This window comes from Solanum tuberosum, unplaced genomic scaffold (assembly GCF_000226075.1).
Source record: "Solanum tuberosum cultivar DM 1-3 516 R44 unplaced genomic scaffold, SolTub_3.0 scf00073, whole genome shotgun sequence".
NCBI lineage: Eukaryota > Viridiplantae > Streptophyta > Magnoliopsida > Solanales > Solanaceae > Solanum > Solanum tuberosum.
In genome coordinates, this window is record NW_006239002.1 from 1,194,610 (window position 1) to 1,221,560 (window position 26,951).

At 39.3% G+C, this 26,951-nt stretch overlaps 1 protein-coding gene across 2 annotated transcripts; it reads left to right on the forward strand.

Moving 5' to 3' along the window:
* Nucleotides 1–663: 663 nt before the first annotated feature.
* On the forward strand, nt 664–25,586 carry LOC102595099 (autophagy-related protein 2). Of its 2 annotated transcripts, XM_015308274.1 has the most exons (16): nt 664–1,073; nt 5,501–5,642; nt 9,764–10,827; nt 11,671–11,819; nt 12,323–12,498; nt 12,596–15,814; nt 15,907–16,019; nt 18,478–18,682; nt 19,478–19,591; nt 20,878–20,985; nt 21,076–21,208; nt 23,341–23,543; nt 24,001–24,197; nt 24,766–24,841; nt 24,981–25,034; nt 25,323–25,586. In XM_015308274.1, the coding sequence occupies exons 1-14, from the start codon at nt 1,018–1,020 to the stop codon at nt 24,836–24,838; spliced, it is 5,952 nt and encodes a 1,983-aa protein (XP_015163760.1). In that variant the 5' UTR covers nt 664–1,017; the 3' UTR covers nt 24,839–24,841; nt 24,981–25,034; nt 25,323–25,586. The 2 variants fall into 2 exon arrangements, with proteins under 2 accessions (XP_015163760.1, XP_015163761.1); XM_015308275.1 differs by lacking the exon at nt 5,501–5,642 and having other exon boundaries at nt 664–1,215.
* The last annotated feature ends 1,365 nt before the right edge of the window (nt 25,587–26,951 follow it).

The window sequence follows — 26,951 nt, forward strand, 5'->3', positions numbered from 1 at the left end:
CCCCCCCCCCCCCCCCTTTATTGTATTTATGTATTTTGGTGAATGAATATAAGAGTAAATAATTACGAGTGAAATTAGAATACAGTTATTTGTACTTTTTATTATCTTATAATTTAAATATTCGCATGAATACAAGTGAAATTAGAATTAAGGAATAAAAACAATACAAGAGCGAAAAGATATAGGTGAAATTAGAGTAAACAAATACAATACATGTATTTTCTGTTGTTTGCATTTTTGTATACATGCTAATTATATCGAGATACAATCTAAATGCATGTATGAATACAACGTATACAGTTGTCTCACACTTCAATTTATATATATATTTTTTATACTTAATATCCAAATTATTGATATAAATAATAAATATCTAAATTATATCTTTAAATTGATAATAAAATCCCAACTATAATCAAATTTGAAAATTATCAAGAAAGACCTCATTCTATTTTCTTGGTCCGTTTAACTATTTAGGTTTCCTTTTAGAATTAGAAGTTTAGAACAATGATTGTTCTATAACACTCGGTAATAATAAGGGTCCGACTTTTGCTCGCTACAGTTTTTCCGGTTATTTTTTTATATTTTTTTTATATATATAAGAATCAATAGAATAAAGCAATTTGCCCACTTGCGTGGATACTGGGGAATCAACTTAAACAAATCTTCAAGACAAAGGCCAAGGTACCTAATCATAAGCATCAGGCACATATGATCATTAGCATGTCTAATTAATCGATTAGTATTTCCATTAAACAAGAAAACAACAAAAAATAGATAATTAAAATATTTGAAGGGCAAAAACACAGACGAAATTATAGCTTAACACGACTCTTGCAGGTCGTCTTTCATCATCCCTTTTGACTGCATGCTTTAAACCCCAATTTTGATCCCAATTTGATTCCTAAACTTGGATGGAGGTGAAAACTCTCCATCGCATGCAGATTCTGTTAATTGGAAACCTAAACCCTAATTTTCTGGTTTTGTTAATTGAATTGAAGTGCGAAATTTGGTAGAATGTGGAAGTTCGCGAGGTCTGCGGAGAAGTTGTTCTCGCGCTGGGCAATCAAGAGGTTTTGCAAGTTCTGGTTGAAGAAGAAATTGGGGAAATTTATACTTGGCGATATTGATCTCGATCAGCTCGATGTGCAAGCCAGGGCCGGTATCATTCAGCTCTCTGATCTTGCCCTCAATGTTGATTATCTCAATCAAAAGGTGCGGGCTTGTGTTCTTCGTTTTTTCATTTTTTTTTTGACAAGGCTGGTTGATAAGAACTTCTCTGTAGCTCTTTTATCTGATTCCGCAAAATCCAGAGGATGGGAATCTGAATTTTATACTAAAACTTGTAGATTTTTATATATCTCTATTTATCTTAAAGAGATATCTGTAGTTTTGTGGGTTATGTTTGTTGAGTGGTAGGTTTATATAATTCTTTTAACCTCAGAGCAAGGTAGTGGTGGTTTGAGGATTTAAATCTGGAACCTTGAGAGTTCTGGAGACTGATTGGGGTGTTCTTCTAGTAATGTTCTTTAGACGTGGACTGATGCAAGAATGGAAGTCGAGAAGGAAACAAGCTACAAACTAAGTTAAAGTAAAAACTAGGCTAAGTTAAGCTAAGGATAATTTCATTCATATCTTCCAAATGAGTACATACAAGGTATTTATACAATGCAAAACTGAACCCTAGACAAATAGAAATGACAATACTACCCTAATAAACTAACTTAGGGTCTTAAAGAAATAGGAATAGAAAATTGGGACTAAAATGTAAAGGATGCAAACTATGTAAATATGCCACTTATGAACTCCCTTGGTTCAACTTGCAACATTCCTTCCCCCTTAAAATAAACCTTGTCCTCAAGGTTAGAACATGCAGGGTATAGTGAATGTCTTCCAAAACTCATGCTTAACAAAGTCATACTGCAAGGAGAAGACAAGCTCATGGGAAATATTTTTCAATCCAATATCAGTAAGCTTTCGATCACCACCTTTAAGGACCAACAAAGTAACTACATTGAGTCTTTTCCTTACATCTCTATCCTGTTTTTCTGATGCCCTGCCAACTACCAAGATAATGGATGACTTGTGTATAGTATCTGCAACATCATTTTCACCAAGAATTGTAAAAGTTAATCCAGTTGGCAGATCATACATCTTCTTCATCATTAGTAACTTTTGTTGCACCTCACCTCCAAGGACATGCAGAATGAACCATGTAAAAAAGACAACATTGAAAACTGAAATTGCAATAGTCAAAATGCTGTCAGGTTGTAGTTGTCCATCTTTAAACCACAGTATCATCTTCATTGCAAGACCATACAGAATTTGAAGTAAGAAATCTGATGCAATATTACCTCCAAGTAATATACTTACCAACTGAGTTTGATCCCTATTCACATTAATAGTATTGCACAAACTATTTATCCATTTTAGATTATGCTTTAGCTGCCCCAATCTACTTCTCCAGTCAACTAGGCAACTATATTTCTTCTCTTTGAGTGAAGCCACAATATCATTATGACCTTTTGTCAACAGCCATAACCGATTGTTGCCAATATTCCATCCACATTTTCCCAACCTTCTAAAAGTAGGTTGCAAAAAAGGAAAGTTCCATGGAATAATCTGATCATTAACCCAATTTATTTGGTGCATAATACCAAAAGAAGGTGCAGATTTTTGTCTAGCAGCCAAAGTAGAAACAATGGCATGGAAATCTTTACCTTCCCCAGCTACAAGGTAAGCATTCATGAAGCTTCTCAAGGCTGCAACAGCTCCATGTGTCTGCTGATTAGGATGTCTCAAATTCTCATAGATGATATCAACTAGTCTCTTTTTAATATCTGTCACAGAGGTGAAGGCCATTGAAATGCACTCACAGTAACTAGGAACCATAAAATGCATTGTTCTTCCACTTTTGGCAGGACAAGGACCAACAACACCTCGACATTTAACCATTTCTTTGGCTTTTATAAGCCATAGAGGAATGTCATATTTATAATTTCTTGTGCCTTGACGTATAACCACCAAAACTAACTTGATTGGACCATTATTGCAATTCGCAAGAACATCATTGTGGCTCACTGCAATCTCACACACACTGTCTGAAATCCTCAACACAACATCAGCAAAATCTTCAACTAGCATTTTGGACATTGAATACCTGGCCATCATCCTCATAATTATATTCCCATTTTGAGCCGAAGGATCCATGAGTGACCCTGGCCTATTTTCAAACATCGCTAAAATTTTAACCATTTGTTTTTCTAAACCAGCATCACCCGTGGTCATCTCAAGTTCACTGAACCTCACTCCCTCCTCAGCCTTTTGCCCAAGTCCACTGACAATTCTAGCAAAGAGTTGCACCTTGGATAATTGTAGTTTCTCTACATGAGTGAACAACCTTAGCCCACTCACATGTCCCTGGGTAATAACTGTGATTATTTTCACAAGATCATGCCCTGAAATGAAAATTCCATAGATGTCAAGTCCAACTTCGTGACATGCCACCAAACTCTGGCACTTGCCATCAGTTAGATGTGTTCCTCCCATTTTAGCCACTATCCTATATGTTGCATCTGTGGTGTGAAGAACAACTTGGGCTGGTTTCCCCGAGTAGTATCTTTCCATCTCCTTAGCCATAATAAAAAATGGGTAGCAACAATAGAAGGCACTGACATTGTTGAAGCATTCAAAAACAAGAGTTATCGTGTTAAAAATCCCCTCCAACTCATAACTTAGCATTTCTTCCGATTGATTCTTTTGTCTCCTCCTCTCTTCTTCTTTCCTAAATAAACTCAAATTTAACCTTCTGCACTCCTTAATAGTGGTACTTGTGCCAGGGAAACACTTCATTGTTGTTACCCTTTTTTCTTCAATAGTAGGCCTGTTAATAACAAGAAAGTGATTTTCTTCTTCAACAACATTTAACACACGAGTTTTTCCTTCCTTTGTTGGACAAACACTATCGACCAACACTAACTTGATAGGATTGTCCTCCTTGTCGTATTCAGCCATGACAATGCTGAAAACAAGAGTTTCAAGAGCACGAACCTGATAAGGAACAACAGAATCAATCAAAGAGCGCTTGGATTCCAGATTCATCACTTGAAGCTCACAATAAGTAAGTGGATAGCCATCAAGAGTAGCAGTGGTGTCATATGATGTTTGCTCAGAAACTACTACTAGCTTCTTTATGCTCTTGGTAGTAGTTTCTAGTTCAATACAACTTTGTGAAACATCAATTGCTTGAGATGGCACATCAACGTTGGTTTCACAAGTTCTCAGAGAGCTTTCATCAAACACCTTGTGCTCACCTCCTCCCCAAATGTCTATTTTGGCAAGACGTGGGACACACACGGATGATTCATTCTCTTTCTTGCCAACTTCATTTCTCTCGAGTCCTCCCATAGTTAATATCCTCCCCAAACAATTTCCTTCCCCATCCTTATCAATATCAAACTGCCGAGTGCAATTACAACAGGAATTTTCAGACTTACCTTGCAACTCGAGGTCACTATCAACAGGGGGTTTCTCCTCCTGTTCTGGCCGCCGTGACAAAGAGAAAATATTTATTTCCTCTTTTAATGGCTCAACATATTTTGAACTATTTCCCTCCGACAATTTTCTTGGAATTAAATCATTAACGGCAATGATGGAGCAAGTGTGTTGTTGCTGAAGCAGTGAAGGCAGAGAGGAATGCTCTGGTCTAAGGTTTGTTGGCACCGTTCTCGCGCTAGAAAGGAACCCCATGTTGCTCGATTGAGAACCCATAGTAGTGCCTTTGTATGGAATTTCCCCGACATTCCAACCGTTGGAGAATCCCGATGGATGATACAATAGAGTGGAAGACTGAAAATCAGTGACGTGCCAAGGAGTGAAATTAAAGGTGTATGGAGAGTTTGGGAATGGTATTGGAGAAGGTGTTTGTAGTGGTTTCTCAGTTTCTATACACTGAGACATGAATTTTTCATCCTCCCGAATAGAGAACTTCATTTCCTGAACAAACTCTATTGTTTTACGGTCCATTCTGTCATAACTATTACTGAGTTTGGACATGTCGAATATCAATTTCTCCATCATCGCCTTTATCTCCTTCATTTCTGATGCCATTTTTAGAGATTACCCACCGAGCAAGATCGATGCTCTGATACCAAATGATGCAAGAATGGAAGTCGAGAAGGAAACAAGCTACAAACTAAGTTAAAGTAAAAACTAGGCTAAGTTAAGCTAAGGATAATTTCATTCATATCTTCCAAATGAGTACATACAAGGTATTTATACAATGCAAAACTGAACCCTAGACAAATAGAAATGACAATACTACCCTAATAAACTAACTTAGGGTCTTAAAGAAATAGGAATAGAAAATTGGGACTAAAATGTAAAGGATGCAAACTATGTAAATATGCCACTTATGAACTCCCTTGGTTCAACTTGCAACATTCCTTCCCCCTTAAAATAAACCTTGTCCTCAAGGTTAAAAACATTGGGCAATCAAGAGGTTTTGCAAGTTCTGGTTGAAGAAGAAATTGGGGAAATTTATACTTGGCGATATTGATCTCGATCAGCTCGATGTGCAAGCCAGGGCCGGTATCATTCAGCTCTCTGATCTTGCCCTCAATGTTGATTATCTCAATCAAAAGGTGCGGGCTTGTGTTCTTCGTTTTTTCATTTTTTTTTTGACAAGGCTGGTTGATAAGAACTTCTCTGTAGCTCTTTTATCTGATTCCGCAAAATCCAGAGGATGGGAATCTGAATTTTATACTAAAACTTGTAGATTTTTATATATCTCTATTTATCTTAAAGAGATATCTGTAGTTTTGTGGGTTATGTTTGTTGAGTGGTAGGTTTATATAATTCTTTTAACCTCAGAGCAAGGTAGTGGTGGTTTGAGGATTTAAATCTGGAACCTTGAGAGTTCTGGAGACTGATTGGGGTGTTCTTCTAGTAATGTTCTTTAGACGTGGACTGATGCAAGAATGGAAGTCGAGAAGGAAACAACTACAAACTAAGTTACTGTAAGAACTAGGCTAAGTTAAGCTAAGGATAATTTCATTCATATCTTCCAAATGAGTACATACAAGGTATTTATACAATGCAAAACTGAACCCTAGACAAATAGAAATGACAATACTACCCTAATAAACTAACTTAGGGTCTTAAAGAAATAGGAATAGAAAATTGGGACTAAAATGTAAAGGATGCAAACTATGTAAATATGCCACTTATGAACTCCCTTGGTTCAACTTGCAACATGGACTTTGTTTTCCTCTAACTTCAAGAACCCACTAAGTTAGTTGTGATATATCTATGAATTCTTTGTATCTATTTCATTCTATTCAAGTCCATTTTATTCCAAACTAGATGATGCATTTACCCTAAATCACGAGTTATCTAATTTCTAAATAATTTGTCTTTAAGGCAAATCAAGTTATCAAAAGCTAGAGCCTATTTGATCTAGCAATCAATTATCCTACACGGACATAGTAGAGGTGGGCATTCAGGCAATTAAGAATGGATATGAAAATTTCGGTTTGAATTTTTGATTTTCGGATTCAAGAAGTTACAATCCAAACAAGTTCGGATTGGATTGATTTTTCGAAGTTCGTTTTCGGATTAATAGATTTGGTTATTTCGGATTTCCAGTTTTGAGCTTATAAGTTGAGTTGCTTTTTTTTCTTTTCTTTTTATGACCGTGGTGTCCGAGTTTCGCATACCTCGATTAATTCCACGGGATATCTGGCACCTCCACTAGCAACAAGTACAACTTTGTCCACTAAGACTTGGACAAATGGGAAGAATCACCTAGTGCTATTTTCTTTGCTTGGTTTCGAACCTAAGACCTCATGACTCTCAACCACTTCATTGACCACAAGCCACACCCTTGGGTGCAAGTTGAGTTGCTGCTTATTACAAAAACGAATTATCAAGAACTATCCTAACAACAAAAACATTGAGGCATGAGATTTTGACATCGGATTAAATTTTTCAGATTTTCGGATATTCAAAAATTCTATGTGCCAGATCTGTAATCAAATTTAAAAAATAAATTAAATCCTAAATAAATCTGTAATTTGAAAATCCAGACAAGAAATCCAAAAAAGGAAGCGGATATCGGGTTTGCCCAAACTATGCCCACCCATAATACAAGTTTTTTATCACAAAAAAGAAACAGAAAGAGATGAGTCCTCACATTGCCAAACTTAATGTAAGTGTAACAACAAGAAGTAGCCCAACTGTGGTATTAAAAACAGAAGAGCCTGTCTAACACATGAAGCTCTATGGAGGAGGGGTATTTAAATAGCCTCAAGATGTTTTCTTTGTAATGAGACTGCAAAGACAAATAGTCATTTGTTTTGCGTTGTAAAGTGACAGCCCAACTGTGGGTCACTCTTATTCAGCCTTACAGGCAACAAGTGGACTATGCCAGAACACACAACAGATCTCCTAAGCTGTTGAATCAGGAGAGGGGGCAGCAAGTCTCAAAAGAGATGGTGGAGAGCAATTCCTTCATGTATTTGGTAAATAGTGTTGAAGGAAAGGAATGGAAGGTGTTTTGAGGATAGATTTAATTCTATGCAGAAAATTAAGTGGAGTTGTATTGTAAATTTTCACTTCTGGTGTAAAGAAGCAAATGTAGAGGATGCAGTTCAGTTGATAGACATTTTAGGATCTCTTTAGTTTGTTTTTTGAATCCATAGTTACTGTTGATAACTTTTTGGAGGTGGCCAGCATATCCTTTAGTACAAAGGAATACAAATTACCAGATCTCGAATAAAGTTGTAGCCCTTAATTCCTTACTAGTTAGTGTTGCCTATGTGGATTCTCTTGGACGTTGATTGAAGAAAAGAAGAAAGAAAGAATGGCAGAAAACTAGAAAAAAGGAGGATTTTTTTTCAGTAATAAAATTTTATAATTGACGGGCTATACTCATGTGTACATAAGAAGTATACCAAAAAGTATAAAGCCTTATATAAACATATGGTTTTCTATGAACAACACCTAAACTTCTAAACAAATAGGAACCTCGTGGATGTACCAACAAGAAGTAAGTGAGAAGAGACAATTTTGCAATTGTACAACATCCTTCTCTATCCCATCAAAAACTCTCCTATTTTTCTCTCTCTATACGGTCCACGTAAGTGCTAGAGGAGAAACATTCCATCCCAGGTAATAACCCCCTGCCCCAAAAAATGGAGGAAAAGTATAAGGACAGACAATATTTTATTTCTTCTTCTTCTAAGGGTTACTCCTGCCCGATGAGCCTTGTTGAAGTCGAGGTAATAGGATTCAAAATCATCCCTTGAACTCAATACATTTTTCCCTGCTTTCTGGAAGTGCAGGGCAATAGTCTCGATCTCCATCTTGAGGTCCACATTTTTCCTTTTAGCTATAACTCTTTCTCTTTGGAGGCGTATCATAATTTGGTTGGTGAATCGTCTGAAAATAGAAGTGTTCTATAATTTAAAAATTAAGTTATGATATTTTTTTAGGCTAGAAAGTCGGATTCTTTGGCAGCCAGAGAAGGTTTCAAGGTTTTAGGTGTTTCTTACGTGGAAGTAACATGCTAACGCCATTCACCTGTAGCTTGCTGATTTGATACTTCATAGGAGTGTTCCTGATCTGCATATATGTTAGCCATTCCTGATTTTCACCTATTTTCTATGGATTTTATTGCCTGTTGGACATTCTCCCTGAAACCCTTTTTTTCTTTTGGGGGGGGGGGGGGGGGGGGGGGGGGGGGGGGGGGGGGGGGGGGGGGGGGGGGGGGGGGGGGGGGGGGGGGGGGGGGGGGGGGGGGGGGGGGGGGGGGGGGGGGGGGGGGGGGGGGGGGGGGGGGGGGGGGGGGGGGGGGGGGGGGGGGGGGGGGGGGGGGGGGGGGGGGGGGGGGGGGGGGGGGGGGGGGGGGGGGGGGGGGGGGGGGGGGGGGGGGGGGGGGGGGGGGGGGGGGGGGGGGGGGGGGGGGGGGGGGGGGGGGGGGGGGGGGGGGGGGGGGGGGGGGGGGGGGGGGGGGGGGGGGGGGGGGGGGGGGGGGGGGGGGGGGGGGGGGGGGGGGGGGGGGGGGGGGGGGGGGGGGGGGGGGGGGGGGGGGGGGGGGGGGGGGGGGGGGGGGGGGGGGGGGGGGGGGGGGGGGGGGGGGGGGGGGGGGGGGGGGGGGGGGGGGGGGGGGGGGGGGGGGGGGGGGGGGGGGGGGGGGGGGGGGGGGGGGGGGGGGGGGGGGGGGGGGGGGGGGGGGGGGGGGGGGGGGGGGGGGGGGGGGGGGGGGGGGGGGGGGGGGGGGGGGGGGGGGGGGGGGGGGGGGGGGGGGGGGGGGGGGGGGGGGGGGGGGGGGGGGGGGGGGGGGGGGGGGGGGGGGGGGGGGGGGGGGGGGGGGGGGGGGGGGGGGGGGGGGGGGGGGGGGGGGGGGGGGGGGGGGGGGGGGGGGGGGGGGGGGGGGGGGGGGGGGGGGGGGGGGGGGGGGGGGGGGGGGGGGGGGGGGGGGGGGGGGGGGGGGGGGGGGGGGGGGGGGGGGGGGGGGGGGGGGGGGGGGGGGGGGGGGGGGGGGGGGGGGGGGGGGGGGGGGGGGGGGGGGGGGGGGGGGGGGGGGGGGGGGGGGGGGGGGGGGGGGGTTTATCTAACTAGTGGTACTAAAGCATCATTAATACTCGACCTAGGTATATTTGAATCTCTTTCCTGCCCATCTCCAACCCGCTACATCTTCCTGTCTTCATTAGCCAAAGAAATGTTTGATTTTTACTGATTATGACACTGTTGCATTTTTCAGTTTGGTTCCGCAGCAGCTGTATATGTTCAAGAAGGATCAATCGGCTCTCTGCTTATGAAAATGCCTTGGAAAGGGGATGGCTTTCGGATAGAGGTGGATGAACTTGAGCTTGTGCTTGCTCCTGAGGCAACCTTTTCTCGAAGCACATTTGGAAATTGTCTTTCAACTCAAGAGGGTGCTGCTTCGGTGAACCAAGATTTGGGAAACCGTAAGGATGTTGCTGTTGATGATTGTGGGGAAAAAACAACTGCTTTTGATGTTCATGAAGGGGTCAAGACCATTGCTAAAATGGTTAAATGGTTTCTCACTAGGTTGAATGTAGAAGTTAGAAAATTGATCATAGTATTTGATCCCTGTTTAGGTGAGGAAAAACAGAGAGGGCTTTGCAGAACCTTAGTATTAAGAGTAAGTGAAGTAGTATGTGGGACATGCATCTCGGAAGGGGATTCTTTGGATACTGAAGCAGCGGATGCTAACCTTTTGGGGTTGACTCAAATGACAAATTTTATCAAATTTAGTGGAGCAGTTCTTGAATTCCTTCAAATTGATGAGGTTGTTGATGAGACACCAAATCCATGTGCTTCAGGAACAGCTACAGGTGAGTGGTCAAGAAACTGTTCACCAAATGTCACAACTCCTATAATAACCGGGGAAAGAGGCGGACTTTCTGGGAACCTAAAATTGACTATACCTTGGAGAAATGGTTCCTTAGATATCCGCGAAGTGGAGGTAGATGCTTTTATTGATCCTCTGGTAATCAAACTTCAACCTAGTAGCATCAGATGCCTAATACATTTGTGGGGAATTTTGAAAGACACGGGTCAGAAGAAGGATACAGAATTCCCCCCCTGTAATTCAGTAATGACTTGTGATTCAACAAAAGCAGATACTTCTTTGCTCAGTATGGATGAGGTGCTTCCAGGTTCTAAAGCAATTTCTGCTGAATGTGCATTCGAGAGTGAACCAGTGAGGGAAGCTTTGCTGTCTGAGTCCCGTCTTATATCGGACTGGGTGAGTAGAAGCCGAAAAGTCAATGATGAAGAGGAACCAGACTTTGGGGAAAGGTTGATACCCTTTTGCATTTTACTTATCATGCAGTAGCACCTATAAATTATGATAATTCTAGTGGGAGTTCATGAGTGTTTGTATGTTATGACTAAAGAAATACAAACTTTTTGACATGCTGCTAAGTTTCATGTGCTTTCTGTAACAACATGCATCTCGGGGAAAACATAATAAATGATCTGCCTTTAGTTGCTTCAACCCTTTTCAATGTCTTGTAGGAATTGAACTCTCATAATATTTGATTAACGAGGTGTTGGCCTTGAATAGTTTAGTCTTTAAAAAATTTTGTGCTCTTTCAGCTTTACCTCTATATTAGTTGTTTAAGACATAATTAATGAATTGAAAAGTGTGCTCTCTATAGCGGATTGAGCTTTAAGATTAGATGGTCAAACAATTTAATATATATCAGAGTAGGCGGAGGTCCGAAGCCACGTGTTTGATCCAACAACAATAGTCAGATCCCATGTGAGGGGGCATGTTAAAGACATAATTATGTGAGGAAAAGTGTGCTTTCTCTAATCACTTAAGTTTTTAGATAAGATGGTCACACAAGTCAATGCTAGCTCTTTACAGTAATCATTTTGATGTTAAGTTGGACGTGGAAGCTTTATGCAGTACTTTTGCTTCAACATTTGGAGTCTTCAACTTCCTATACTGATAACATCACAACAAATTGTCCCCTTGTATACTGCCAGTTTTTGGCCATGTTTATGAATGAAGTATGTTCTACCTGATTAAAAAAAAGCATCACAACAAATTGTTAACGGCAGCAAGATCTCCTTATGCTGATTTCTCCTTATGTTCTTTTAAAATATAATATGTCCTTATGTTGTATCTTGCAGCGTGCACCAGTTTTTTGAATGCTTTGATGGTCTGAGAAACTCACAGTCAGCTTTAGGAAACAGTGGGATGTGGAATTGGACTTGTTCTGTTTTTAGTGCAATAACTGCTGCTTCTAACCTTGCTTCTGGATCGTTGCTTGTTCCTTCTGGTATGTTTTTTGGGCCCAATATGCACAAACACACAACATTTTATTCTAGTTTCACCCTAGCAGAAAATGTGCTGATCTGCCTTGTGATTAGTTATGTCTGTGCCGAAATGGTTCATATAAACCAGTGGCATTCAGAACAGAGTGTTCTAGACATTGCAAAAGTTATTGTACACAAAGCTAATACATGCTTAGTGAAGAAAATATACATACCAAGTACAGAGAGAGCTCAAACTGCAAATTCATTTTTATCTCTTAAGATGGTTACACTGAGCTGACACTTTAGTCATTTTGTATTTCCCATTTATTTTTATATTTAATCTTTTCTGTTTCCGTTCTGATTGGGTGGATTATACAGCTCAATGTATATTACTTATTTCAGAAAGTGAAGGAAGTCATTGAAATTGTTTAAGTCACTTTAGTGGGGACCTCAGTAATTACTGCTTAGTATTTTACCTCATCCCCTTGTCAGGAAACTGATTTTATTTCTTTTGAATTCACTACAGATCAGCAGCATCTTGAAACCAATATTAGGGCAACAGTTGCCAAAGTATCTCTTCTTTTTTCTTTTATTGATGAGGAAGAGAGACATCACTGCACCGTGGATGCTGATAAAGGGAATGCTGGTTTTTATGTTCATTATATAAGTGCAAGTTTTCAAGATTTGCTTCTGGTATTGCAGGTAACGTTTTATGTCTTTGTTGTTGATTTGCTTCTGGCACTGCTTTATTGGACATTTAGTAGCCTCTATTAACTTTAAAAACATTAAGGCTTAATAGGTACAGCGCCAGGAAGTGAATTTTGAAGCTACAGTTCAGCATGTGGCACTTACTGATCACTTCTCAAGAGAGGATGACACAGTTGATTTCAAATTGCGTACATATAATAACATCAAAAAAATTCAAGACGCAGTTCAAACTGCCATCCCACCTCTTGATTGGTCCACCAAGAATGTTGATCTGGATAATCAGAGTGCATCTGCTGCTCCTAATCCATTAGGGATGAATTTTACTGATGGGTTCCCTCATCCAAGGAAGAAAATAAGTCTTTTTGCTGACGATGGAGTGCAGGTAGAATTGCTTAAAACTTTTGGTGCTAGCTTCTGCCAAGCCACAATAAGTTCTTCAGGAAACTCATTTGTTGGGCCAACATCTTTTTCATTGAAGTTTCCACCATTTGTTTTCTGGGTTAACTTTAATTTGTTAACTGAAATCTCAGAATTTTTCAAGAAAATTGAGGTTCCTATTGAAACATCTAGCACTCTGGCCCATGAGGATAGGTGTATGGCTTCATCCAAAGGGAATGGAAGGACTAGCCCTTGCTCTGATACTAGAAGAAGTTCAGAACAAGAAAGTTTCAGGGGCACTGTATCTCTTCCAACTGCCAGGATTATATTGGCTTTTCCTTGTGGAAAAGGTGAAAATTTTAGGAGCTATTACTGTTGGCAACAGTTTATTTCTCTTGATGTTTCTTCACCATCAGCTCCTGGGGACAAAGCAAGCCATGCAACTAAAAAATGTTCTGCTACTAGTTCTAAAAGTCAGAATTCTGTGGCTAAATTGTGCTCTTTGTCCTTGAATTTTGGGAAGCTTGATGTCAACTTAATCACACCATTGTCTGGAGAGAATGTTGAAAGTACCTGTGGAAGTGTTCTAAAGTATAGACTTTCAGCTCAGAAATTAATGACCACATCAAATGGAAGAGGGCCTTCTGTTGTTACCTTTTCTTGGCAGGACTGTGCCAGGACTGGTCCTTGGATAATGAAGAGAGCCAGACAGCTTGCTTGTTCAGAGAATGCAAGGTGCTTAGAGAAGTTCAGAGGAAAAGGATATGACTTTTCGTCTGTAACCACTGTAAAGGATTCTGGGGACGTTGATAATATTCGACAAGAAATGATTATAAGCTCTGAGTTCTGCATTCATGCACATTTTTCTCCCATTACAATTGCTTTAAGCAAATCAGAATTTCTGAAATTAAATGATATTGTGAGTCAGGTGATTGATAGGTTATCAGGACTGGACTTAAATCTTGTTGATACTGAAAAAGTGACTGCTGCCTCTCAGTCATCAGTCCTTGTTGAATGTGATTCTGTAACTATATCAATTAATGAGGAAGCCATGGAGAAGAATAATAAGGGTTCACTACAGAATGAAATTACTGGTTCTTGGCATAGCTTTACATTGGAACTTCGGAACTTTGGTCTATTATCTGTTTCAGATGTTGGAGGAACAAATGGTTCTAGCTTTCTCTGGGTGACCCATGGTGAGGGCAACTTGTGGGGTTCAGTTACAGGGGTCCCAAGTGAAAAGTTTCTCCTCATCTCCATCAATGACTCTTCCAGCAGCCGTGGTGATGGAGAAGGTTCAAATGTATTATCTTCTAAGTTGTCAGGTTTAGATATTATCCACTTTCAAGATCCACAGAGCAGTGCCGTGTCCATCACTGTCCGGTGCGGCACTGTTGTTGCAGTTGGTGGACGCTTGGATTGGTTTGACACAATTTTCTCCTTTTTCGCTTTACCCTCTCCTGAAGCTACACAAGAATGTGATAGTAATGTGCAGAAAGAGGGTGAAACTAGTGTCCCTTTTGAATCTTCTTTTATCCTTAGCTTGATAGACATTGCCTTGAGTTACGAGCCATACCTAAATAAATTGACGATGCATGGATGCGCTGATTCTCAGTCAAGTTCTCCCAATTGCGAGGAAGCAATAGATGAGCAGTATGTAGCATGTCTGTTGGCGGCATCTTCCTTGAGGTTTTCCAGTACAACTTTTGCTGATTCTGTTATCAGGGATTACAAAATTACTGTGCAGGATCTGGGTCTGCTTCTTTCTGCTGTGCATGCACCGAACTGTGCTGGCAGTGTCTACAGTGTGGAGCATCTTCGCAAGACTGGATATGTTAAAGTTGCTCAAGGGGCAGATGTTGAAGCTCTTTTAAGAATCAGTTCTGAAACTGGGGCTCTTTGGGAAATTGATTGTTCAGAGTCACAGATTGTTCTGAACACTTGCCATGATACAGCTAGTGGATTGACACGTTTAGCTGCTCAAATGCAACAGCTTTTTGCCCCTGATCTGGAAGAATCTGTGGTTCACTTGCAGACAAGGTGGAATAATGTTCAGCAGGCACGTGAGGGCAAAGAATTATGCACTTTTGACGTGGATTCTGTAGCATCAACTTCTGATATGCAGCCTATGACTGGTGATGTAAGTAGCAAATGCGGTAATATCAACTTGATGGATGAAATATGTGAAGATGCATTTCAATTGAACCAGGAGGAGGATGACCAACCTGATCATCTTGAATCACCCATTTACCTGTCACCTAATAATAGTTTCATTGGCGAGACATTTTACTACAGTAATGAAGACTCTCCAAGGTTTTTGAATAGCTCGCCTCTCACATGCTCAGTTCCAGTAGGTGGACAAGAAACTAGTGAGACTCCATTATCACCTGAACAGCTACCTCAGTTTATTGAAGAATATTTCTTGTCTGACCTATGTCCTCTGTCTGAACTAGCATTGACAGATCAGTCATCGAAGGATATTCTTAGATACACACCCAGCCCTCTAAGGAGTGGTGATGACTTGAGGGGAAGTACTGGATGGTATGGGGACAACTGTTTAAGAATTTTAGAGAATCATGTTTCAGAAGTCGACAGAAAAGCTGGTTCGCAGGAGTTGACAGAGTCTGAGGCTTCTAGCATTCTCAGTGAACCTGATGAAAATAAAAATGTTAAGGGTCGCATAGTTCTTAATAACATGAATATTATCTGGAGATTGTATGCGGGATCCGACTGGCAAAATGTTCAGAGTAAAACACAGCAATCTACAGGAACTTGTGGGAGGGATACAACTGTTTGTTTAGAACTGACACTGTCTGGAATGCGATTTCAGTATGACATCTTTCCTGATGGTGGAACTCGGGTATCTAGGCAGTCCATAACAGTTCATGATTTCTGTGTTAAAGACAACAGTAATGCTGCCCCTTGGAAACTGGTATATTAAGTTTCTTTACGTATTTGGAATTGCAAATAGTTTACAATCAATTATGCTGGATCTAAAATTCTTTCTTCTGTTTGATTATCAAGGTGCTGGGGTACTATCAATCAAAAGGCTGTTTAAGGAAGTCTTCTTCCAAAGCATTTAAGCTGGATCTTGAAGCAGTAAGACCTGATCCTTCTATCCCTCTTGAGGAGTACCGGTACGTTCACTGTTTCCCTTGAACTTTTCCTCAATTTGGCACATGTCTCTTTCCGGTGCAACTTTGTTGTCTCTGTGATTTGCTCGGTTTATGTCAGAGAGCATATTTTTATATACCCTTTATGTGCATGTATATGTTTAATTGAGCCGAAGGTCTATCGGAAACAAACAACCTTTCTACCTCCCAAGGTAGGGCTAAGGTCTGCGTGTACTCTACCCTCCCAAGACCCCACTTGTGGGATTACACTGGGTATGTTGTTGTTGTGTGCATGTATAATTTCATTAGGATCCACTCAGAAGTGAAGTGCCTGAGTTCTAGGTTATAAAAATGGTAACTGGAGAGTAGTTTTAAGATTTTGTTCTTTAGAATTTGAAGAAGGGAAAAAACAAAACAACAAAACTTGGGATGCAGAGAAGCATAGGGCTTCAGGCAATGTGACGTTTATTTGTTTATTTTCACCCAGCAGTTAGAAAATGGAGGTTCACGACTAGTCTTTTACTATTATGAATCCATTTGACTTGGTTTATTTTAGTATAGTTTACTTTGCACAGAAGTTCACATGTCTTTCCTTTCCTACCTATCAGGCCCTTTATGTGTCATTGTATATTTATATTCTTAAAGATACTGTATCTGTCCATGATGTGCTTAATCTGCTGCTTATGTGCTTGTTAGAGAGATATGCAAATGCCAGATTATTTGTCCTTAGAGGTGGAAAAATGGGTGATAATATGGTGAGTGTAAATGGGTTCGGGTGGTGGAAGACTATTAGACCTGTTGAGGTTTCACAAAGCCATCAACCCAACTATAACCTGTTATGAAAGCAAGACCTAGTCTATCATCCATGAATTAACACCTACTTACATTATAACAAAAATAAAAGTATCTGAATTTGTAGGTTATTGGCCAGTGTAAAAATGATGATATATGATTGTATAGACACACAGACACACAATCTTTATCTCTCCTCTCCTTGAAAAAAAAGGGAAATAGAGCACTTACAAAGGTTGGTGCAAATTATGAAATTTTCTTTGGTTTATCCAAAAATAGAAAAAAAGACATTTATAGAGAGAACAACGAAGTAGAGGAAAAATATTTCACTGCTCTTGTTAAACTCACTGCATGGCAATGGATGTCAACAGGACTTGATAGTGAAAATTACTATGACAATTTAAGTATTTGAAAAGAACAAAATTTGGACAAACAAAAAGCAGTATGACTCTTTTTTTTGGTCGGTGGAATACATCGATAACCCCTTAACTTTGCATTTAGATACCCGAACTACAATTTGTTCTGATTGAGGACCTGAATACATGATAAAGTGTTCCTATTATACACTTCTGGCTCAAACGAGCTATATTACGTTGGTATATTAACTACTGAAAATATGCACCTCCTTTAATAGACATTAGCCTCAATAGACTGTAAAATCTCAGGCTTGTTCCAATTGCAGCTGATGCATACAATTAAAGGAGTTGATATGTTTTATATGGTTAATTTATATACGTAATAGGCGCTTTTCCAAAATTTGATTCGGAACTGTTAAATAGGAACACTTTATCATGCGTTCAGGTGATCAATTGAAGCATATAATAGTTCAAGTTTCTAAATGAAATTTAGTGGCAAATTTAAGGGGCTATCAAAGTATTCTGCCTTTTCTTTTCCTCTTTTCAGTTTTTATCTGATGAAGTTGCCGGTTCAAAGAGGCTCTTATACAGAATGGTGGGAAATTCCCCCACTAAATTTTCTATGATCCTAGCATGCACAAGTATCTATGAATTTCTTATTAGCTCTCCAAGAATATCAGAATGTGTAGATAAAAATGTATAAAATGATTCAAAATCGACTCCTTTAGATACTTTATTTAAGATACTTTATCCATCTGGAGGGAAAAAAGTAGAGATGTCTTATACGTCACTCTACAATGTATGCGAGTATCTGGCGTAATTTGATAGTCATTCAGTTTGAGCTTATTATTCTAGTTTGTAACGAGTGATATGACCCCCCTTTTCAAGTCCCAACATCTGTTGCTTTATTCCGAAAAAAGTACATATAAGAAGGTAGGTCTACTGACCAGTCCCTCTCTCTTCCCTTATTTATGCCTTGTTCACTCGCATGTCTGTTTAGAAAATGTTTGGGCTGTGAATTCGCATAAATTACATTGTGCACTCGTGCGAGAAATTTTATATAGAAGGCACTTCTAATCTCTTTCGCGCTATTCCTGTAATAAGTGAACTGTACCATGCTGTTTCCTTTCCTCATGATTTACATGCTTCACATACATATTTTCTTGCTTGCTCACGTGAATAGCTTATCATTCATTGCTGTTCAACAAAAAGTTCCTCATAGAATTTTCTCTCCAAAGAATTCAACCCAAACTTGTTGAGAGAATTCACCGTATTCCTTTTGGATAGTCTGTATGTACTTGGTGATTGGATTGATATGATGCTTTCATTTTCAGGTTACGAATCGCATTCCTCCCAATGCGTTTACATCTTCATCAAAATCAGTTAGATTTTCTCATCAGCTTTTTCGGAGGAACAAAGTCAGCAGTTACCCCCTCCCAAAGTTCTTCACAAAATCTGAGTAAATCGGAAATAGTAGCAAAGAGAACTAAATTTAGGGGTAATGCAGTCATCGAAGAGGCACTGCTTCCTTATTTTCAGGTGAGGAATAAGTGGTTCTTTTTTGCCATATTAAACATATAGTTGCCTCCTTTCAAGTAAACTTACGCACTTGCAGTTGGATAGTTTTATTTATCTTTGTGAAAAGGTAAGGTAAAAGAAAATAGAAAAGACAGCTGCTTCATCTTGCCCATAAATACTCGTTTTTTTTTTTTTGATAATGGTAACTTTACTTCTATATATCCACAGGTATACTACAACCGAAGTGTAGTTCCCCTTCAAAAGTATTACAACTTACAACTTGTAATTCAATTTTGTCCCTTACAAAAAGTTTAAAACATCATAAATATCTTCTGTTTGAGCTAATAGTTTTTGCTCACACCAAAAATAAAAAAGGCCTAAACAATTCATTTTAAGATTATGAATATTGTTCTGAGTCCCCTCAAAGCACCTTTTGTTCCTCTCAATCCAAATTGACCACCAAATGCATGCCGGGACGATCTTTCATCTTTCTTCCTTCTTGCTCACATTACCATCCATATTCCAGCATCTTAGAACGTCTGCAGTGCTTCCAGGTTTCACCCAACTAATCCCTTTCAGGCTGATGGACATCCTCCAAAGCTGGTCTGTCCGTTTGCAGTGCAAAAAAAGATGGTTGATTGTATAAATACTTGCTTTTTTACAAATAAATACTTGTTATTGGTGCCTTCATTTGAATCCTTTGATCTGTGGACCTACCAACTTTATTCTGAGAGTGGTTTTGCTGGTTGCTTGATCAGCCTGCCATAGTTATGTGGACTGATAGTTGAAGCTGATTTTACTGGATTTTGGTTGCAGAAATTTGATATCTGGCCTGTTCATCTTCGGGTTGACTATAGCCCTTGCCGTGTTGATTTAGCTGCATTAAGGGGTGGCAAGTATGTTGAGCTTGTTAACCTTGTACCTTGGAAGGTATTTACTTCTCCCTAGTGATTTTCCTTTATTGATTTAATTTGGCAACATTGCTGTAGTGTGGTTTTAGAAATCAGCTGGTCAGAGTTTCGCCTTTCTTCTTATTCTTTTGTTGTGTAAGGCATATTCAGATTATTCAGATGAAGTTGAATTTTTTATGAATTGTCATACTGTAACTGCACATTAACTTTCACTATAAATGGAAAGTTCTAGCCGATCTGAATTGGTTTACATGATATCCGATCGCCAGGTATTTAGTGTTAAAATTCATCCCCTTTTCTTGAAATCTCATTTACCTAAAAATGGAAGTTCATGACATTTAGGGTGGGGGTGGGGGGAAGAACATTACGACAAATGCTTTCGAATTGTTTCTCCCATGGTAATAAGCATATAGTATGTGTTACTCTATAAGGACACCCTCCAAATGCATGCAAAACTTGCTAAAATTAGATGTTTCCTGGTTTCATACGTCCTTTAGTTCGATACTCATTCAAGTTCATGTCTTTCTATTGGAGATACCAGTAATTACTGATGAGAATACAATTAAATAATAAAAGTGTTTGGTCACGAACTGTCACGCCCCAAACTCAAGGGCGCAACGGGCACCTAATGCCAAAACTTAGGCCCGAGACGACCCTTCTGAACTAATTTCTAATAGCACATAGAAGCCACACATAGATAAGAAAACAAACTAGCAGGGTCGGTTCGGGCCTAAGTTTTGGCATTAGGTGCCAGTTGCGCCCTTGAGCTTGGGGAGTGACACGAACTGAGGTTAGGTCTTTTGTTTGATATGTTAGAAATGCCATAATAAAGAAAAACAAAGTTCCATTTGGTAACCAAAATGTTTTATAAGAAAACAAACAAAGAATTTAAATTTGGTTAGAGTTGGGCTGGTCTGACTATGACCTATCGTTTAGCCCATCTTGTCCCAACCAATCTCAACCCAAGTAACCTTTAAGCCGCTCATTTATTGATTCAGCCCAACATGCACTTTTGACATTCCTAATTGAAACATTGGAAGTACAAACTGTGAGGTAGAGTTATGAATTAGTTTGTTAAGTAAAGCAAGTATTATAAAGAAAGAGGATCATGTACACCAAATAATTTCTTGTAGGATAATTTAATTTAAAACCTTAAGGTGCCCGACTTGGCCACTTTGTATTGGCATTAATTGAATGAACGCATATTGAGATAGCCAGCAGTATATTTTCTTGTACCGTACATGAGGTGAAATATTTTTATATACAAGTTCATAATATGGTGTATCCAATACTTTTCTGATGCAGGGGGTTGACCTGCATCTCAAACATGTTCAAGCTCTAGGTGTCTATGGCTGGAGTGGAATAGGTGAAATAATAGTAGGTGAATGGTTGGAAGATATATCCCAAAATCAGGTTTATATAATTTTTTGAAATTGTGGATAATTTGAGGTTTGCATGTCAAAGTTTGCGATGGGTTCTAATCTATTCTTGTGTTACCCTCAGATTCATAAACTATTGAAAGGCCTTCCTCCTATTCGGTCATTGGTAGCTGTTGGTTCTAGTGCAGCAAAGTTGGTTTCTCTTCCTGTGAAGAGTTACAAGAAGGATCAGAAGTTGCTAAAAGGAATGCAAAGAGGTAACAATAATGAATTCTATCTCTTACATCCCTGGAGAGTACATGTAGTGGAAGAAATAAATGTCCCTCCTGTATGTTTAGTGAATCTTGAACTGATTAGGTTCTTCCTGATTGTGGAGTGCTTGTTTTTAGGAACTTAAATTACACACTTCTTGTGCTGGTAATATATTTGCTTTGTTGCACTGTTGGATATTGTTATTGTCATGCAAGGAGCTGAAATTATAGCATGTAACAACAGAATTATGGTAGATAGACGTAGAGATATGTGCAAATACGGGTGTGTGTATATGTATGGTGTGGCCATGCATTAGCCTTTGTGGGATATTTTTGTTCCTTTATACTTTTTGCAGTAAAGATGATCCAAACGAAAGCTAATTTTCAAGGGATATAGAAGAAATGTTGATAAAAGACAATGTGTTGACAGTGTTGCACCCCTCCTTCTGTTACAATTTTGAAAAGATCATTTATTTTGTAAATCTAAATATTGATACCAGTACCAACTTGGTGTTGATGAATACAAATATTACCTTTCTCAAAAAAAAAATAAGCAGAAGACAATTTGTTGATTTGAGGCTCCAAAATTTATTAAAGGAATCTTTAATAAGAATAATGGCAAGGAAGAATTTTCCCTTTATATTTTGCATGCAGGTAATGCAATTATTAAGTTGATTCTGGCTCAGAAAGTTACCTATTTCAAAAAAAAAGAAAAAAAGAAGTTGATTCTGGCTCAGAATATTTCATACTACAGCCCCTTGTTATAAGCATTTGTTTAAGGGGGGAAACCAAAAAAGGGGATGCATCACCAACTCTATAGCGAAATTTCGCCTAACTTCCAACATCTAGAGACTAACATTATGCACTTATTGAATTAAACAAATTACTGTAAAAAAATATTTTTGAGTTTCTAAAGAAATTGATTTTAAATAGTCTAAAATATGCATGAAAAAGAATGAAATATCCTAGTATGGCATTTCAAAGATTGAATGAACGGAAATGAAGGATGATTGGTCGTTTCCAGTAGGTTCCTCTGGAGTTGGCTATTGTTGAAGGACAGGAGAGGAAATAGGTGGAGAGGTCACTGTTTCATTCTGTATAGGATGGGTGGGGATACATGTCATAAAACTGTCAAGTATCTTATCTGGTTGAGGCAGTGGTTACATTCTGGTAAAAAAAATTGAGTCTTTCCATTCTTCGATAGTTTCCCAGAGCCATGTAACCGTGGAGTGATAAAGACATGTAGATGGGTTCAGGATAGACCAATATCTTGCCAACAGGGAAACAAGATATCTTTGCTTCACAAGAAAATGGAAGAAGAATGACTTAAGATCATTCTGTTACTTGTCAATTCCATTGGCATTGGATTTAACCCGCAATCAAGCTTTAAACTAAGAAGTAGTAAAAGAACCCCAAGTATTTCTTTTTCTTCTTATTTTATCTTTTGAAAGATGTTGTCGCAGAAGCTTTATGTAAATTACATCAAGACAGCAGAAATTTCCTATACCGTTGGAGATCGGCAAAGGAGGTATTGGAAGAGACCTGTATCTTCACATAAAAAAGACGGGAAATCACTTATCCACTGAACTAAGTGTATCAATAGAAGTCTTCTGAAAATGGTCTGTGCTGCTTAATGCAATAGGATGCACATGTATTTAATCATTTGGTCGTATTATATTTTGAAGTAGAAAATTATATTATCTATATTATATGCTTAGTTGGTGGGATTACACTGGTATGTTGTTGTTAGTTGGTGGATAATCTCTGACCTCGTCTTACATGTTACTCTGCTTCCCTATTTGTTATCTTCTGCAAAAGGTCGGCGACTATATGCTGTCAATTATGTCTCTAATTGCTAAGAAGAAGCGTCGTATCACTGAGTGAGAAGTGCTTGTCTTGTTTAGTATTTGTTGACAAATAATAGTACCTCTGCTGTAATTGCTCTCATCTGTTAAAAGAGGGGGATTGAGCCTTTGGACTTTTTATTTTCTTCAAATGTACAGGGTCAACCCTGCCACAGGACACAAATGCTTTGTTTTTGTCTTGGAGGACATTAATAGCCATGTAAAAGTATCTCTATCCTGTGTGCCAATATAGTTGTGGCTTATAGCTCTCAAAAAGGCTTCAATCTTTTACAGGTACAATAGCGTTCCTTAGAAGTATTTCACTTGAAGCAATTGGGCTTGGAGTGCATTTGGCTGCTGGCGCTCATGAAATCCTTCTGCAAGCAGAATATATTCTTACAAGTGTTCCACCATCAGTAACATGGCCTGTGCAAAGTGGAGGAAACACTAGTGTGAGATTTAATCAACCTAGAGATTCCCGACAAGGGATCCAACAGGTGATAATCCTCTTTTTCTGAGACACTCTGTTGTTTTACTTTTTGGCTGGTTAGCACCGTTTCTGAATTTTAGTTCTAAAGCCTGCAATTGACACTCCCGTATATGTTGAAATGAAGATAACTGGTTCACTGTGGCTAAAAAGAGTCTGCTTAAGTTGATATAAAAAGTGAAAGTACGTGACGTTGCAATCCCTCCTCTCATTCTTGGGGAAATTTTGCCTGAACTAGATATACAGATGACAGGCATTCGTCGTCCTAGACCAAAAGTTTGGAATATGCAAGTTTCTTATTTCCCATCGCCCCTTTTCCTCAAACCCCTTTTCCCCCTCCATTCAGCTTCCTTCAGTGAAAGTTTGGAATATACTCTTTATGTAGTCCAACTGAGGCACTGATCCTGAAAATCTTGGAAGGCTAATGAAAGTATAACTGAGATACTGATCCCTGATAATCTTGCCAGGCTTATGAAAGTATGAGTGATGGCTTCAGTAAATCTGCTTCTGCTTTAATACGCACTCCCATCAAACGGTATCAGCGTGGTGCTGGAATGGGATCTGCTTTTGCAACTGCTATCCAAGCTGCTCCAGCAGCAGCCATTGCCCCGGCTTCTGCCACAGCACGAGCTGTTCATTGTGCTCTTCTAGGTGTAAGGAACAGGTCTGCTCTCTCTCTCTCTCTCTCCCTCTCTCTTTCAAATTGTTTTGTAGGGCAACTGGCTTTCCTTTTTTTTTTTATCCAAGGTAGAATAACAAAACCATCGCGTAATTAATATTGAGCATTTTCTTTCTCTTTTTATCTATTTTAGTTTACTGTTTTAAGTTTTTTGTCAACCTTTAATGCTTCAAAATTTATTTTCTCTGTGGTTGTGTTTTGGATTAATAATGAGTCTAACTGAAGATTCATGCTCTCATGAGAAATCTTACCTTAAAGAGTTTTGCCTAGGCTTGAAGTTTAAGGTAGGAATTTTGAATAATCATCATAATTTTTTCAATCAATTTATAAAAAATAATCGTAATTTGCTTCTATTATTATTGATCAATGGTTTTTGATTATTGAATATGTCTCCCTTTTGAGATTTTCTCTCGTGCCCAAACCTGCGAATATGACTTCTTCAATTCCTTAATCAATTTCATAGCTTCTGCTCTATCAGTTTGATATAATGCGATGTGACTTTGGCAATGTGTTATATTCCCGTGTGGAGTTTTAACTTATAGCACCCATGCAGCCTCAATCCGGAGCGTAAGAAAGAGTCTTTGGAGAAATATTTGGGGACAAATCCATCTCAGCAGTACATGTAGTAGGTATGCAGTTTCAATCCTTAGTTGTATCTTTTGGTGCATTTCCAGCATGGTTGTATCTATTTATACAGCTAAGTTTTTACTTCATGATTGAAATGGGTTAGAAGCAGTAACACATTTTATTCTTGCTTGCATATTGAAGTTTCTCCATGAAGAGCTCCAACAAAATTTGCAAGCCAGCATTAGTTTTGTATAGGTGAGTATCGGAGGTTATTTATATGTTTGGCTGGTAAAAGTGAAACTTTGAAGTTAACTTAGTTCTTTCTTTTGAGACAATGCCATTTCACCCCCTAGCTATCGACTTGTACTAAGCTAGTCAGTTGATTTTTCATTTGTCATCAACTCAACCTTCTTCCCCTCTCTCATCTCTTTAATCATGAGATCATGGTTAAAACATAAACTGGAATAATAGTTTTTTGGCTTAGGTTTTCTTTTTTGTGCTCATGTAATTTGAACTTATTTGCTTTGCCTATATCGATGGCAGGTGTACAGATCGTAGGACAATTAGACAGATTCTTTTATCTGAGGAGACAGGTAATCATGTAAATTATGTAAATATCAGAGTGGTGAACTTATTTTTTTGCTCATATGGCCGGGCCTGCCACTAGTTTCAATTGTTCGGCTATGTCAGCTGTGTTATGTGCAAATTGTAAATATATTGGTTCCCTTGGTTTTGCTGGCAGAATTGTCATCTGTACAACATTGTTTCTTGTAATTATCTTCTGTTTAAACTTGTATCCTTTCTCTCTCTCTCTCTCTCCCTCCCCCCTACCCCCACCCTTCCTCTTCCCCTTGTTCTCTTCCTTCTTGTAGCTGCGTCCTGTATTTCGTGATGTCTAATAAGAGTTCTTCTCAAAGTGAAGAGGGAGTGTTCAGTCTGTGCAATTTACTGTCTTTTGGCAATATGCTTTCTCGATACACTCTATCTCTCGTGTTACAGGTTAATTTTTTTTATGTTATCTTTACTTAGACATAATACATAAACGTGTAACTTTTCAGCTGACATCTATGCCCTCCAACTTTGGTTGTGCAGAAGTAGACACACACGTGTATTATGCCATGTAGGAAACATATATCTACTTGTTCAACTTATACAAGTTTGAGTGTCTACTTGTGCGTACCCCAAGTTGGAGGGCATATATGTTAAGTTGAGACCAAGTTAAATGACGCGTTTATATATTTGGCCTATCACTTATTAGGTCAGTGCAAATGTATAGCTGAAGGTGGATATTTTCTTTTGGTGGGACATGATTCACATCTATTGGATGATATACATCGGGAAGCAATAGAATGCCTGTACAACACTATATGTCTGGAGATTTTGAACGTCTTTACTATCATTTAAAGTGGGACAAGGAGTGTTTTCATGCTATATTTGTGATAGTATCATTATGATACTGTCATAGGACACTTTATCCTTCATGATTGCTTCACAATAAGTTCTTACGTAATTTTGTGCAAGGGACTTTCTTTTGGTGACTAATTTTAACATTTATAATTGTGATTGATGATATACAAACAATACAATAACTGTGTTAATTTGTCTCTTTGGAAATTTAAAAATAAAATCGGACTAGTGGCAACACATTTTAACGTGTAACTATATTTGATTTAGCAAAGAAAGTAGTTGTGACAAGTCGACAACGGTGGACTTAATCACAGTGATATGTATTTTATATATAAAAATTTACCCTTGTGGTAATATGGCTACATCATTAGTATGCATGTGATATTTTATCTCTAAGATGGTCGTTGTCTTCTTTTTAAATAATGGTGGGATTTGGATCAACTTGCGCGAACCTCAATTATTTTATTGGGTGTGTATTACTTATATTATTAGCACATGTACGGTGTACCAAGTAATTCCAAGATAATCATGTATTGTCTAACCTTAAGGCTTAAGGATCCAACTATTATTTCCTTGCCAATTTTGGATTGTAACAACTTTATTAATATCCCTCATTTCGTAAGTGGCAAAATTTGACCTTAGATCCAATTCATTGGAACCATAGTTGGACTGATATATGTATGTGTGATTTGTGATGCACCACTCTTCTCCCTGACCTCTCCCCCCCCCCCCCCCCCCCGCCCACCTCGGGCGTTGCTCCGCCTT

Bases quoted from the DNA above. Each gene is read 5' to 3' on its own strand.
- LOC102595099 (XM_015308275.1), top strand. From the start codon at position 1,018: ATGTGGAAGTTCGCGAGGTCTGCGGAGAAGTTGTTCTCGCGCTGGGCA. The intron at 18,683-19,477 runs GTGAGGAATAAG...TTTTGGTTGCAG, and splicing joins CACTGCTTCCTTATTTTCAG to AAATTTGATATCTGGCCTGT. The intron at 20,986-21,075 runs GTTTATATAATT...TGTTACCCTCAG, and splicing joins AAGATATATCCCAAAATCAG to ATTCATAAACTATTGAAAGG.